Source organism: Brettanomyces bruxellensis, chromosome 5, assembly GCF_011074885.1.
Source record: "Brettanomyces bruxellensis chromosome 5, complete sequence".
In the NCBI taxonomy this organism is placed as follows: domain Eukaryota; kingdom Fungi; phylum Ascomycota; class Pichiomycetes; order Pichiales; family Pichiaceae; genus Brettanomyces; species Brettanomyces bruxellensis.
Genome location: NC_054686.1, coordinates 840,687 through 856,461, shown reverse-complemented (window position 1 = coordinate 856,461; position 15,775 = coordinate 840,687). Strand labels below are relative to the sequence as shown.

Here is a 15,775-nt window from a genome sequence, read left to right as displayed (position 1 = left end):
TTTATTTCACCTGTGAACCGTACAACTGTACCATCAACTATAGGCATGGGTCTATTCATAATGATACTTTAGAAATGATCAAATAGGCATGTCTCACCCGAATCAAATACTTTACATATTTATTTCATATTGTTAATACTCAACTTAAGATTCAACTTAAGATTCAACTTAAGACTCAACTTAAGACTCAATCAATCAACAAAATCAACTAATTAACCAATTCAATCAATCAGCAATTTCAATCAGTTAACCAATCAGCAAATTCATTCAATCAGCATATCCAATCAAGTCATTCATCCATTCAACACTCAACATACCCACTAATGCTCATCCAGACTCGACAGATCATCAAGCTGGAACTCGGTGTCCCGGGGATCTCCGGACTGTATATCCGGGCTTTCCTGACTCTCAAGGTCATCGCCATCCCCCAAAGTGTTGTAAGGCTGGTTGCTCTCCGGGCTGTAGCCACGAAGATAAAGATAGAATTCAAGCATTGCAATGAAAAAGAGAAGAACGAGGCAGGAGGCACTGAGTGCGATCAAAATGTAGGCAGCATGATCTGCACCCATGTCAATAACAAGCTGGACTTGCTCCTCGTTTGCACACATGAACAGGATCCCGGCAGATACAAGTGCCAAGGGAGGCATGTACTGGAAAGAGAGGATGCGGCCGGAAGGGTCGGAGTCGGCATCTCCCAACAAGAAGCTTATTTCGGCAATCCGGGACGCTCCGCCGAACATAAGCACCAGCCCAAAGAACGAGTGGAGCTTTTCCGAGGTCATGGTGTGCTGGGAATGCTGCCCCATGGCATAACCGGTGAATATCAAGGTCAAAGCAGGCATGAAATTGCGCTTGTGGTGCCTGGAGAGAAACATGCCGAGCATTCCGCATGCCCAGAAGATTATCCCCATACTTGTGTGCTGGTAATCGTGGTGAGACCATGGTTGCCATGGCCGGTGTTCCGTGAATGTGTTCACGATACCCCAGGCGGTGATCATTGCCGAATCATACATTTCCTGCGAGTATCTGTGTCGATTAACACGCAACCACGGAATCACAACCATTGTCGCGAGGAACAAGCCATACGCGATGAAGGACATGCCCATAATGCCGTGGGCGTTGCACTGGCCGGTATGGTCGTTGTAGCAGAAGCCCAACATGGCGATAATGTTCATTCCGGCCTTGAGGAAGCCGCACTCGCAAAGTAGCACAGACATCACTTTGTAGGACATTGGCGAGAGTCTGGAGGCAATCCTGCCAATCCTCGAGTCCCGTAGCTTGGCTGCCATGCTTGCCCCCTCACAAACGGCCCCGTTCACCACCACGAGTGCGTAAAAAAGCATGAGGAACCACGCCGTACCGCGCGAAGTCCGATTTTCGTGCCCCTGGGGGTCTGGGAACCGCAGCACAAGGGCTTCCACGATGGAATACACACCTGCCACCGCCTGGATGCCCACCGCGGGCCTGAAGCGGTCTGCCAGGGCGTAGCACGCGCCAAATGCAGGCGTCACGACCAAAAATGCAACCGATATAAACCAGTGCACGAATTTCAGCTGCAGCCCTTTCCTTAGTGTTGCCAACCGCTCGTCTGCATCCTTGCTCTTGTCGTCCATGCTCATTCCGGCATGGCTGTCGGCGTACGCCACCGTCGCAATCGCCATCACGACGACGGCTGTCCGCAATTTCGTAAATAGAGCCATCCTGCTCTCTATAAAGCTTTAGGCTGTAAAAATCGCCTGATCGATTATCTCCTCGGCTTTTGACCACCAATGCTGACTTTCCGCTGCTTTTCGGCTAACTTTGGATTCTTGCTGATGCCCAATGGTGCTGGATCTCTCCTAATGCCAACTACTCAACCACAAGTCTGCCTTATGGCGTCTAATTGAACAAATTGTCTTGGCGCGGTAATTCCAAATCCGGTATTATTCCAGATAACGCACCCAAACTGCTGCAATGTAATCTCGGACTGCCCTACTTATGCCCGTTGCAATATGTGTATCGATTCACAAACGAATTGAAGTGTCGAAAGAAAAAAAAGCGAGGCTGAACAACAAGCTTGGCCACATTAAAACGGATAAGTTTATCTACGAGTCTCGGATGGGGAAATTACCACGCAGCCGCATTGTTCAATTTAACTTTTTTTCTCTGCTTCTAACTTTCGTGCCGAGAAATAAAGAAATAATAAATGGAGCCGCACTTCCGAATTTTTACGCCCAGCCGAGCACTGCCTCGATAGGAAGAATATTAGACATTATTTTAGAAAAGGAAGAGAGAACCAAGTAACGTAAAATAGTTGAAGAGAGTAGTATTTAGTCTAATGTGGTGGTGGAAGGGTGAGGTGATCATGAAATCAGCCGACTTTGAATGATCGGGATGGTTTGTACAAAGTTTTGTTAGTGAGAGTGATGGTGAATGACTTTACGAAGCAGAGCGTAAAGATCCATGAATAAGATATCAGTAGTAAGCAATAAGCACAAATCAATAACCACATCCACCCAACTACAGCTTCATGAAATTAAAACCCAACCTGGACCTGAGCTTGCTCTTTCCAGAAGATGCAGTACTGATAGTGGAATGATTATCGGAGCCATCAACCCCCGGAGCACCCGGCGGCTGGTGGTTGAAGTTCTCGGTGTCCTCATCGTCATCTAGCCCGTTAAAAACACGACGCTTCTCGTAATTGTCCGGGTCGGCGACCTCGTGGTAGAAGAGCAAGTATGCGGTCGATAGTCCCGGACCGTCGCCGAAAAACCGGAACACAAAACTCTCGTCGATCGACTCGACGGTCTCGTCGTCAAACAGAAGCCATCCGAATTTCGGCGTCCGCACCATCGACACGTAATGCCCGTGGTATGGGCCACCTCCTATGTGCACGACGATCGCATACAACTCGTATAACTTGTCGGATGCCTCTGCGTCATCGGTAGTATTGAAGATTCTGATCGTTTTGGTGTATTCCACACGGTAAAAGAGCTTCACCATACGCCCGAGCTTCTCCGAGTACTTGAACCGCTTCAAATGCAACGCGAGAATCTTCGGCACCTTCTTGAGCTTGATTGTTTTCGATGCTTCCTGTAGAGAATGGCATGTTTCACAAAAGAACTTGTTGGATCCAGAAAGCATTTCACTGTGCGAGAACATCCGGAGACAGTTTGTGAGAGAAGTGTTTGGCTGCAAGTCGATGGAAAGGTCCAAGAAGCGCTCGTCACGTGTTGAGACATTCTCGCATGTGAGACACTTAGTCTCGCTTGTGAGGATGCCGGAGAACATGGCGCCGATTGCGTCTGCGGCATGCGCTGATGCACCCGCACCCGCATCCCCGCCAGTAGGCGCACCCCGTGCGCGCACATCCTCCCCCACAGTCTCGATCACGCTGTTCACCACGAAGTTGAGCAACTCGTGCGCATCCTGGTGCATTGCGCCCCGGAAGTTCGCATTCTTCTTCTTCACCATATCGAGCAGGTAGTACGCGGAAAGAACGCCCTTTTTGGCGCTGTTTTCCGCCATTGCTTCAAATGCATCCTTGACGCTCGTAAAGACGCTCGGGCGCATGCCATACTGCGCGCTAAACGAGACATCCAGGTTGATTATCGGCCCGTGCGTGAGCGCATGCCGCTTGCGCTGCTCCGACGTGTCCGCCGGGTTCTTCGTTGCGCCCACCACCGTCACGTTCGACTGCTGGTTCAGGTAGAAGCGCACCCCTAGCGCTTTGAATAGCGGGTACCGCGCCACCGTCGTGCGCTCGAGCTCCATGTCCTCCGGCGGATATCCGCCGCCGGCGCTGTCGCTTCCGCTGTCCGCGACGCCGCTGCTACCGCTGCGCTGGCTCTCGTTCAGAGTGCTCGAATACGATGAGTTCATACTCTTGCGGTCGCTACCTCCTTTCCTAGACGCTTCATCTGACCCGTGGGAGAACATGTTGCGCACCTTGGAGCCTGGCTTTTTAATCGGGTTCCCTAGTGGAGCGTCATTCTTTGGCGCATTCACCGGCGCCCGCACACCCGCCTGCGCTTGAACCGCAGCAACAAACCCGCGCGGCTTCTCGCCCTTGACGCGCAACTTGCGCTTGCGCGGATGCGCAGCGTCCCGTGGCGGATACTCCAGTATCGCCTTGCGGAGCTCTCCAGTGTGGTATAGCGCCTGCATAATCGAGTTAATATAACACGTGTATCCGTAATTTTCCATTCCAAAAATCTTGTCCGAACCATCCCCATATGGCAATTCTGGATTGTCCTTGTTTATCACTTTGTATTCCAGGCTTTCGTCATAATCATCATCCTGGTATATCTTGTTCAGGTCGAGCTTGCGCTGCAACTCCTTACCGTTTGCGGCAGCCGCGACCATCTTCGTTGCGCCAGCGCCATTACTTGCGCCTCCCGCAGTTGCACCCCCTGCGGCCAGACCAGCAGACCCATTTGCAGCGCTCTTCCCCACCGCATCTGGCGCTCCGCTCAATGAAACGGCGGCCGCCGACGCACCCCCTGCGGCATGCGAACCCGCACCGCTGCTGGCGCCAGATCCCTTCGAACCCGGCGCATCCTTCTCTGTTTTCCATTTCTTGAACATTTCTTGATGCCTTGCGCAAAAAAGTTGTGTCTTCTTCCCACAACTCAGAATTCAACTTGGACGAATTTACTACTTTTTCAATTCTTCTCCTCACTTTTCGAGAAACAGAAAAATAAGTAAATAAAAAAAAAATTCAATTAATGAATGAAAACGACAAACTGAAATTGATTTTCTTCCAAGCATTGGGGTTTTTTCCCTTGCTGAAATCTGCATGCTTCTGCATCGTTCATCCGTTTTCCTTGTATTCAGCGGAGAGGTATCCCCGGAAATTATAATTTTTTTTTTGATTTTTTAACATTTCTCTCTCCTTGTGTTGTTGTTTCTGCTTCCCCATTTTCCCCGTTTTTTGAGCTATTGTTCCAAGTCGACCTCCTCACACGTCAATCGACGCACGACGTTTAATGCAGAATACTCGGCATACATATTTACCTACATACATCTTGCCTCTCCTTTTTTTTCAGCGCAAAGAAAACAAAAAAAATAAAAATCTTGTTTACTCGAATTTTTTCTCCTTGCCGATTCCTGCCTTCTCTCGACTCGTTCCCTTTGTTTCAACCCACATCCCACATTTGAGCATCCTGTTAATTCTTCAGCATCTCATTGATTCTTTGACAACTCATGATTTTATGAGGACAGAAGTTTAAGCTTAAAGCAAACACAGGCTCAAAGCAGATAACCGTATTCCAGGAATCAGCTCTTGGCATTGTGCTCAGCTTAGTGATTAGATCTGGGAATAATTTCAGATATACCTTTGATCTTATCGATAGACATCTATTTTTATTTATCATCAATTCCCCAATCAATCTTTATCAATTTCCTCATTCGCCTATATATTTTGTGCATTTCCTGATCAATTTCTTTCCCATTCACTTTCCCTCTTTCCCAAATGAGTTCTTGGTCAAATAACTCTAGTTTTCAAGCATATGACCGCTTTTCGCAAAATTCAGGCCAACCAAGACAGTCTATGGCCAATCAGAGGCCGCCAAATACATCTATAGATCCCACACACACACAATTTAGCGATACAAAATTGCAATATGCCCAGCAAGTATCAACATCAGGAAAATATGCCAGGCAGGAACGTTTGACAGATACTGCAGGCAATGCAGGGATGTCTGGTGGGGATCCTATGTATGCTCAGCAGCTGGCCTGCAAGATAAATGCACCATTGCCAGAGATATCATCGAGTTTGAAGCAGTCGAAAAAGGCACAGATGAGGAATTATGAGGAAAAGGCACAGCATATGTCACAGAATGGATATCTATCGCATTGTGAGGGAGATTCCGTCGATCTGGATTCAACAAATCAAGTTTCAGATCTAGAATACAAGAATGAGGCAAACAATGAGCCTTGTGCGGTTCCTGGCACCCCTGTGGGCTTTAATCAGCAAACTAATTTCTACGAAGAGACAGATGCCGATTCGTCGAGTCTCAGCTTGATGCTGAACAGTGCTGACATGTCGACAAGCAGAAGTCCAGCAAGAGGCCAAACGGCGTTTTTCAATTCTAACTACGGAAGTAAAAGTAACGTGAGCTTGCTTCCGACCGAAGCGTCGATCGACCAATACCGACGCAATGCTTCCAAGACGAAAGACCCGGAGGCTTTGTACATGTTCGCGAAGGTGCTCATCAAGGCGTCGATTCTCGCGCAGCGAGCGCAGGGTCTGACTGCGCAGGGGTTGCCAGCGCAAGGGGTGTCGGTGCAGGGGGGGTCCACAAATGTGATACCCGCGCATGGGGTACCAACGCACGAATTTCTCGAAGAGGCAAGATGCGCGCTCCGCAAAGCGGCAAAATGCGGATACCACGACGCGGAGTATTTGCTTGGAGATGCATACTCAATCGGGCTTTTCAATAATGGGAGGCCGGACCACCGCAGGGCGCTCAAGTACTTTGAGGTGGCGGCAAAGGCGAAGCATGCGGATGCGGCATACCGCACTGCGGCGTGTTACCGAAAGGGGTGGGGATGCACTGCGGATGCGCGCAAGGTCGTCAAGTACACGGAAATAGCGGCGCTGAATGCGCACCCCGTGGCGATGATGGAATATGGCATGTATCTTTTCCACGGCATGATGGGAGAACCCACCGATATCAACACAAAGAAAAAAGGACTCAGCTGGCTCAAGCGCGCAACCGAGTGCGCTACCGAATCAAGCTGTGGCGCGCCGTACGAGTTAGCGACCATTTATCTTCATGGCTTCAAAGATATTTTGATCAAAGATGAAAAATATGCGGTGCGCTTGCTGTACCAGGCGGCAGCGCTAGGCCACGCCAAGTCAGCCGCTTTGCTCGGCAAGTATTATGAGATCGGAGACAAGGTTGAGCCGAATGCGGACCTCTCAATTCATTTTTACAATATTGCCGCAGAGTTGGGCGACCCTGCGGGGATGATGGGTTTGTGTTCATGGTATTTTGTAGGGAGTGAGCGCTTGCCGCAGGACTATGATGAGGCGTTCGCATGGGCGGAGCGCGCGGCGGCACAGCGTGATCTGCGCGCCATGTTGTCGCTTGCGCGCTTCTATGAGGCAGGGGTGGGGTGCGCCAAGGACATGGCCAAGTCACAGCAGTGGGCGCAGAAGGCCGAGGAGCGCAGGCGTGAGTGCAAGCGCAGGCGCCGAGCCTAATCGGGAAAAATGATTCACCGCTTGGCTCAAAAAATGCTCCAGCCGCGTCGGAACGAAAAAATTCATTTTCACTTACTTGTGCTTTCCCTTTTTATTTTCATTACTTTTTTCACCTTTATTTTTAACTTCATTTATATTTTCCCTTTTTTTTCACTTCCTCACCTTTATTTTTCCTTCCCTATTTTATGCCTTTTTATTTTTTTTTTTATTTTCGCTTACTTTTTCTATCTTTACCTACTGTACTCCATTTTATTCTACTTCACTCCATTTTACCCTACTTTACTCCATTTTTACTTTCTTACTTCTCTCTTACCTCATTCCTCCCATTTCCTACCCCCTGCTCCTTTCCCTCAGCTGCTATCCGAACCAATTACCCGCCTATCGTCAAAAATAGAATCTAGTGCACTTGTTACCGATATGCATTATGTCCATATGCACAATGCATACGAACTGCATTCATTAATATCCTGCCAGCCTTTGTCAAGGTGTGCTTCACACAATGCAATTTCTACCGGAGTGCTATTGCACGGCTATGTCTGTGCCTTTGCTTGAATTTCCGTAATGTCCAAGCTGGGAATTCCCAGCTTTATCGCGGAAAGATCCAACCCTCCCAACTCTTTTTCGCGGGCATTGTTCTATTTCCGGAGTTACAATACCGCTATTCTAGATCGAAGACGCCGCACCACAATTCCAATTCCCACTCCTGAAAATGTTTTTTTTTGTTGCCTGGTTTTATTTTTTTTTCCTTTGTCTTCTTTTTTCCGAACTCTCCTCCAAACCCTATTGTCTTTCCACCCCCTATGCTACTTTTTTTTCCCCCCCTTTTTCTTTGTGCGACAGCCAGCACTTCCGTGATCGCCCGGCCGGCGAATGAAAATCTTGACATAAAGTACTTTGAAAAAATGTACGAAAAAGCAAATCATGTAGGCCTGGAGCGTAGCGCAGGACTGCGTTTTATCAATTTAGCTCTTTAGAAATTCGTTTTACCCAACACTTTGGTAGTGTAGTAGCAAACATCTCCGCCATTAATAGCGTGAGTTCTGACTGCTGTGTCCGAATTCCGACTTGATACAATTTCATTTTCATTTCATCATCTACCTCACGCCCACCAGGCAGACTTCATTCTGTTGCACAATTGCAAACCAGGCATACGTGCCTGCTGTTAAATATAGTGTCAAAAGCTGTAAATCATGCTTGGCGTTAAATTCTTGTCATAAGTAAAATTTTCACTCCTCGCTCTCGCTTTGTATGTTTTAGCTTGTCTTGCCTGTACTTGTCATAAATCTGACGTTGTTCCAATCGTGTTCTATTTTTTATCCCCATAGCGCCAGCCCTGGTGCTGATCCAACTAGTGCCGCACGGCGTTTAACACAAACTCACGGCTAAAAAGAAATCCAAGCAAATCTTCAAGCGCTGAAAAAAGATCAATGATGAAATTTTTCCAAAAGCCATACCTTTTGCCTCAGAGCTGATGCATGATTAACGCCTTGTCTCCTGCTGAATACTCTTTGCTATTTTTTAAACGACGGCCATTTTCGGCATTGCTACATTGTCTTGGATGTACCCTATTTCCATTTGCTCAATGTTCCGGTACGGCTTTTCCATTTCACCTTCCTAATCCAGTTTCTGCACTTTTTGGTACTACATTGTCCACCTTATGTTGTTATTTTCCTTTGTCTTTCCTGCCTGCTGCTGAATAAAGTCCAACGCACCTCTTACATTACGGCCTTCTATTATTTACTACTTGTGGCTTTGTTTCTTCCTACTGTAATTTCTAATACTTGCCAACTGTGTGCCCATGTAGCTTACCACTCATTTTCCAGCCCAATGTATTCCCGGGCTTTTATCCTCATTGCCACTTGACAGCACGAGGAACATCCTCTAAAACGTTCTGTTCAATTTAGCCGCTGATTTAGTCTCACAATCCAGTTCATCCGCTTAGTATTTTTTTTTGTCTTTTTTTGTCTTTTTTTGTCTTTTTTTTTTTTCTTCCCTTATTCTCACGCTGTTTTTTCGTAAATCCATTCGGACCTTTCCATGGTTTGTTATTGTTTTGTTTCCAGTACTTCCGCCGCATTGTTTGCTCTCGCCCTCCCATTTTTAGACCTGTTTGTTATACGTTGGTTCCCAAAGTTTTTGGCCTATTTTCTTCCTTTATTCTTTCAGTTTCTTTTCGTTTCAATCATGTAATTAACCAACTACTGTCGCTTTTCCACTTGTACGAATCTATCTTTGTTACAATTAATTGTGGTCCTTAAACTTGGGTCTTTCGTTAATTACCCGCTTATAAATGTCTCCTGTGTCAATGCCTCCCCGATTTTGGTATTATCTGGTATTCCCTATTTTAAAAWTGTATTTGGTGGTTACTCATCAATGTAATGTTTTGTCTATTTACTTGTTACTATTAATTTTTATTTTTTTTTTTTTTTTAATTTATGCTCCTCCTTTATTTTTTATCTAGCATTTCTCGGCGCTTATTTATTTGTTCCCGCCCCTATATCATGATACATTTATCTGGTAAGATCACCAGTTGCTGTAACAAACACCATTAAAAACTGTCATTGCTCTTAGATAAAAAAAACCTTTCCCATTTACTTCCCTCCCACCCACTGCTCTCAATATCTCAGCGTTTGCATTTCTTTGTTCTCCTGCCGCTTTTTTTAGTTACACCATGACCATTGTTACGCTTCCTGCATTTATTATCTGCCCTTGTTGTTGGATTTATTATTCACGTGTGGCTTTTATTTGCATTGGATTTCTATTCTTCCTATCTCCTTTGCGTTATGTCTAAACGAAAGACAGCCAATTTTTCCAACTTAAAAGTGACCCAAGCTGAAAAGCGAACAATAATGATTACGGTGTTCAATTTCAATGGCTAGAAATTATAATGCAAACCATCCTACTTCCGTCTTGCCTGTATCTGCTAAAATCTTTTTTTGTCATTCTCTTCTTTATTCTTCTGGCCACCCCTCTTTCTCTCCGGGCTTATTTTTGATCTCACTTGTTCATTTATTTCTTTATTACCTCTATTATTTATCCGTCTTTCTATTCTCTCGCACTCATCGTCCTATTGATGCTAGTGCTTCTACTTCCACTTCCACTTACAATCTACCCTACTTATTCCTCCTACCCTCCATACAACTGCGTCTATTCTTATTCTCCTTTCTCATTCCGCTTGTGCTTTTTTTTTCTTCTCCTTCGCTTCTCTTCCTGCTTGTTCCTTTTTTTTYCCCCCCCCCTGATACGAAAAAAGCATAACCACCCCCCGCCAACTTGTTTCGAAATATAAAGACTGGGCTGATTCCGTTTATTTCGCATAAGGCTTTGATTTGCTTCTCCCTCTTGCGTGTCATCCTTTGTTCTTACCTCCCTCCTGAACCGAACTACTTCACCCTCGAGCCGATATCACTTGTCTGTTTGAGATCTATTGTTAGTCAGCAGTTTTTATTTTTTAGCTTTTTTTTTCAGCCACTTGTCATAACGTCACTTTCCAGGCATCGCTCAATTCTACCTCACCAAGCACAATTGGCTTCAGATGTGAAGATATGTCCATCAATAACAGTGTTAATGTCTTGCCTGTCTCTAACTCAGACACAACCGGCACTATTCTAGATCATCACACAGATCGGACCCGCCAGCAGTCTTTCCAGACCACCATCCCTGCCTCTGGGACCTCTGGCAGCGTTGCTGGCTTCGGCAATATTTACGATGACCAGTGCGGTCAGAATCACAGATCTGAGTCGTTCTCCTTTGGCCAGTTGGATAACATCTCATCTTTTGCTGATTTAGCCGAGTTTGCGACCGGCAGAAAGGGCTCGCTCCCCTGCATCCGGTCGGCCGAGCCCCGCTTCATGGTCCCGCCCAGAAGAGCCACCGATCCAATCGGTCTTTATCCGGATGACACCACTTCGGTGGTCACCGAAAGCCCAAGGCAGCGTTTTACATACCTGCCGAAGCAAAATTTCCACAATTGCGGGCTCGCGAAAAAAAACAACCGCGCGCCAAAAATGTTGAGACCCCGGTTCGAATTCCGCTACCTGCAGGATTTCCAGCCCGCTGGCCAGGTCAACACTTTCAACACTTTTTACCATCCTGCAGCTCAAGACTCGCTTCCCGAGCTCCAGAACCAGGCGGGCCAGCCACCCGAGTCACGTGCACTCGGCCCCACAGCCACAGACCCCGCCCGAGCTGTCTCGTCGAGGCAAATTCCTCAACAGATGTTTTCCAACGTTTCCTACCAAACACCATCTTCCAGGTCGAGCCACCAGCCGCCAAAACGCAGATCAGAGCTCTCGCCGTCGCCTCTAAACCACACAGCAGCCTTGGCCGACCGCGGTGATGACGTAAGCTTCGTTCTTCCGACCGATACGCTTATCGACACCGGTTCTAGCGGCTCTATATTCTCCACTGTATCACACGATGCCAACACCGTGTCGTCCATCACCCCGAGAAGCTCCGTGGACTTCAACCCTGGCCTCGAGCCACGTGACGCGGGCTATTTCTGTGAGAAAAATGACGAGAATCTGTTTCAGCCGAAGTATTTGGCAGCAAACACTGTTACTGCGTCATCCAGGGCTGTTGGTTCGAACCCGGGCATGTCAATGAGCCACAGAACAACGTTCAACGGTGGCCTTGGCGCCGGAAGCTTGTACGGCAGGTCTTCATCTCTTGGATTCGGCGATAACGAGATGACAGTTTACAACGAGGATCGCGTGCAGGAGCAGCAGGGACGAAAATGCGTGGAGTTGAGTCTCGCAGAGAGTGGAATAGAGTACGGAGACCCGGTGATCTTGAAGCTGCTCAAGCCCAGAAAGAGAAAGAAGTACGGAGATTACAAGTGTCTGCACTGTGGCCAGGTGTTCCCTAGTGTTGTTGTTTTCGCTAAGCACTTGGACGAAAATCGCCTCATTAGATTCAAGCCTCCTGCCGATTCCAAAGAAAGCGAGTATTTATTTGGCACAAGCACCCCCGGACCAGAGACCAGAACCTTAATAGCCTCGAGAAAAGTCGCCAGTGTCGACGGAATGAAGATGAATATTTGCGGCATAAAAGGATGTGGACGGATGTTTAAGCGTAAGGACTCCTTGCGTCGCCATGAGCGGTTAGTTCACGAAAATAAGAACAGTCGCTTTAACCAACGCTTGAAAATGCAATGCATTGTTCTTGGTGATCATGAACCCGTGGGAAGTTCCGATTGAGTATTTTCCTTACGCTTATCCTCACCCCCATGTAATTTATTCCTTCACATTCATCCTGCTTCCTCTGTTTATCTCACCCCACCTAATTGTTTACCACCCTCCATTTGCATATAATTGTTTCGTTTCCATCATCGTACCTTTACTTCGTTCTTCTTGTTTCGTTTACCTTTTGTTTGTTCGTTTTCCTTTCAGTCATCCATCTCTCGTGTTTCATGTTTCCCTATTTCAGTTTGTTTTGTTCTATTTTTGTTTTTGGTTCCTTGGCATTTCCACTTTTTTTATTTTCTTACATCTTCATGAAGTCCCGTTCTTCTCTTCCTTAGTTGTTTTTCTGTTTTTTGTTATGCTTCTTCACTTTCCATACATTTGATCGAAATGTACCTTTAGCGTCAATCCATCTGTTTTGTTAAATACCCTCATGCTTTCTCAATCTCTGTTGCACTAAGTAGCATTTTTATCCTTTTATTTAGTACACTCTTCACAAATTCAGTTCCTTCCTTATGAGCCAGTAGCAAGTCTGTAATCCAGCCAAATTTTACAACCTCATACTATATAGATCCCTACAATCTCCCATCTACAAAACTTCCGGCAGTTGTACATCTTATTCTTGTTCCTTACGTACGAAAACAATCAAGGTGCATCACGCACCTACGACAAAATATCGTGAAATGGAGGTACTTTTCGGCTCTCAGTCACGTGACCAAGCCACCTGCTCAGTAAACCACGTTGTTGAACAGATACGAAACAGATTCACCATTATGCAAACGTCTAATAGCCTCAGCCAAAGTTCCCGCTATATCTATGACCTCCAATCTGGGACATTGTTGAAGGGTTTTTCCCAATGGCATGGAATTCGTGCAGACAATCTTCTTAAGGTGACTGTTGTTCAATTTTTCAACAGCATTACCACTGAAAATACCGTGGGTAACAATGGCCATGACTTCTTTGGCACCGTTTTCAAGAAGAAGATCAGCAGCTTTGCATAGAGTACCGCAAGTATCTGCCATGTCATCAACTAAAATGCAAACCTTGCCGGTAACATCACCAACCAAAGTCATCTTACTGACAACATTTGCCTTTTCTCTCTCCTTGTGGATTAACGCAAACAACGTGTCGAGCTTGTCAGCCAATGAGGCAACCCTTTTTGCACCGCCAACATCCGGCGACACAAGCATAACATTCTCCTTATCCGGGAAATGCGTCTGTATGTATTTAAGTACGCTTGGCTCAGCATAGAGATTATCCACAGGAATGCTGAAAAATCCTTGAATCTGCGAGGCGTGCAAGTCCAGCGTGATCACGTGATCGCAACCGGCTGTCTGCAACAAGTTGGCCATCACCTTTGAGCTGATCGGCACCCTGCTTTTGTCTTTTCTGTCCTGACGTGCATATGGATAGTTTGGAATAACTGCTGTAATTTTTCTAGCAGAAGCTGTACGACAAGCTCTAATCATCAGCAACAACTCCATGACATAATCATTCAACTTCTCGGAACCACCGCAACCCGTCTGAACTATATAAATATCCTGGTCTCTTATCGATTCACCCACCAGAACAACATCTTCATTATTTGAGAGCTCAAGAGCTTTAATGTTTGTCAAAGGTGCACTCAGCCTGTTGCATATCAGCTGGGCGAGCTCGGGATGCGAATTTCCCGAGATGATCTTGATCGAATTCTTTGAATACCGTAGCGACATGATGCTGCTTGCCTGGCTATTGCATGTATATTTGTGTTGTTACTGAATGATAGCCAGCTTTCAATGTTGTAATCTTTTTTTTATCAAGCCAAAAATTTTTCCGCTTCCCCAGATTTCGCCTGTGGCATATGGTGCAGGGATGCAATAATATTGTGTGCTTGGCCTGAATAGTAAGTGGATCAGACTATGCGACGAAGATTGCAGTCAACACTTGGATTCTTTAATTTGAATTCTCTAATTTGAATTCTCTAATTTGTTTCTCTAATTTGTTTCTCTAATTTGTATTCTCTAATTTGAATTCTCTAATTTGAATTCTCTATTTTGAATTCTTTAATTTGTATTCTCTAATTTGTATTCTCTAAGTTGTATTCTCTAAGTTGTATTCTCTAAGCTGTATTCTCTAAGTTGTATTCTCTAATTTTCAGTTTATGTAAAGACATATGCCGGTCAAAAGTAAATTATTTCATTTCATTTTAAAGTCTGTGAAATGCTGGAAATTATGCAAGATGTAGTCCTGGGAAAATCCCCACTATTTGGCATTGAGGCAGGACGATGCATCACTCGCTATTCTTGCTTTTCTGTCGAAAAAAAAATAGGCGGAATAAAATGGAAAAAGAACACGAGTGTATTTTTCCCCATAGATCTATTTGCTTATCTTCGCATATCCTCTTCCAGCATTAACACATTGGATTTGTTTATCTACACCTTCAGTTATTTAATACACATTTTTTTCAGTCACCCATCATCAGTTAGGTGGCACATTGGCAACACATATTTAGACAGTATTGGCACAGCAATTGGATATTTTTCGTTCTTTCTTTATTTCTCCATTTTACATTTCATCGCATACCTTAGATTCAAATTGCCAATAGCATACATATTAGAAGATCACCGCACACAGCATTTATTTCAAAGATGAGTCAGCAGGCATACAAAAGACTTGCAAAGGAGTACAAGCAGATCAGGGAGAACCCTCCTCCATTTATTATAGCTCGTCCATCTGAGTCAAATATGCTGGATTGGCATTATGTCATAACAGGTCCTCCAGGAACACCTTATGAGGGTGGACAATACCATGGAAGGGTTACTTTCCCTCCAGAGTATCCATTCAAGCCTCCTAGAATTAGAATGTGCACTCCATCTGGCAGATTTGAGGTGAATCAGCGGATTTGTTTGTCAATGAGTGATTTCCATGAGGAGTTATGGAATCCTTCATGGTCGGTGGCTACCATTATTAACGGTCTTTTATCATTCATGACTGGAGAGGAGAGAACAACGGGCTCAATAGTAACGCCAGAAAGTACGAAAAGAGAGCTTGCACGCAGATCCAAGTATTTTAACCTATATTCGAACGTGGCATTTAAGGAAAACTTCCCTGATCTATGTGAGCAGAATAAGAAGGATATCGCAGAGCTTGAGAAACAAGAGACCAGCAGAAAGCTGCAGGTGGCTGCAAAAAAAGAGGAAGATGAGAAGCCTGAAGTCACAACCAGCATAGATAGCATCAAGGATCCCGAAGATAGAATAAGAGCCGAAGAGCTGCAAGAAAATGCGAAAAAAGCAAAGAACGAGGTGCGAAACGGAACTTCCAGCTTACTCAAGTTTTGTGTTGTGGCAATTGCCATATTCTTAGGTATGATGGTCAAGCTTAATGCTCCACAAGCATGAATGGTACGAGAAATTAATGTTAC

At 45.6% G+C, this 15,775-nt stretch overlaps 6 protein-coding genes across 6 annotated transcripts; 3 read left to right on the top strand and 3 right to left on the bottom strand.

Moving 5' to 3' along the window:
• Positions 1–320: 320 nt before the first annotated feature.
• On the bottom strand, positions 321–1,700 carry BRETT_004403 (uncharacterized protein; the record flags this gene model as incomplete). The annotated part of the gene is made up of 1 exon (XM_041282899.1): positions 321–1,700. One exon carries the CDS (start codon positions 1,698–1,700, stop codon positions 321–323), a length of 1,380 nt encoding a protein of 459 aa, XP_041135675.1.
• Positions 1,701–2,499: 799 nt separating this feature from the next.
• On the bottom strand, positions 2,500–4,566 carry BRETT_004402 (uncharacterized protein; the record flags this gene model as incomplete). The annotated part of the gene is made up of 1 exon (XM_041282898.1): positions 2,500–4,566. One exon carries the CDS (start codon positions 4,564–4,566, stop codon positions 2,500–2,502), a length of 2,067 nt encoding a protein of 688 aa, XP_041135674.1.
• A 964-nt stretch (positions 4,567–5,530) lies between these two features.
• On the top strand, positions 5,531–7,189 carry BRETT_004401 (uncharacterized protein; the record flags this gene model as incomplete). The annotated part of the gene is made up of 1 exon (XM_041282897.1): positions 5,531–7,189. One exon carries the CDS (start codon positions 5,531–5,533, stop codon positions 7,187–7,189), a length of 1,659 nt encoding a protein of 552 aa, XP_041135673.1.
• Positions 7,190–10,734: 3,545 nt separating this feature from the next.
• On the top strand, positions 10,735–12,387 carry BRETT_004400 (uncharacterized protein; the record flags this gene model as incomplete). The annotated part of the gene is made up of 1 exon (XM_041282896.1): positions 10,735–12,387. The coding sequence occupies one exon, from the start codon at positions 10,735–10,737 to the stop codon at positions 12,385–12,387; it is 1,653 nt and encodes a 550-aa protein (XP_041135672.1).
• Positions 12,388–13,100: 713 nt separating this feature from the next.
• PRS2 (ribose-phosphate pyrophosphokinase) lies at positions 13,101–14,084 on the bottom strand (the record flags this gene model as incomplete). The annotated part of the gene is made up of 1 exon (XM_041282895.1): positions 13,101–14,084. The coding sequence occupies one exon, from the start codon at positions 14,082–14,084 to the stop codon at positions 13,101–13,103; it is 984 nt and encodes a 327-aa protein (XP_041135671.1).
• Positions 14,085–14,999: 915 nt separating this feature from the next.
• Positions 15,000–15,752, top strand: BRETT_004398 (uncharacterized protein; the record flags this gene model as incomplete). Its single annotated transcript, XM_041282894.1, has 1 exon — positions 15,000–15,752. One exon carries the CDS (start codon positions 15,000–15,002, stop codon positions 15,750–15,752), a length of 753 nt encoding a protein of 250 aa, XP_041135670.1.
• Positions 15,753–15,775: the final 23 nt, after the last annotated feature.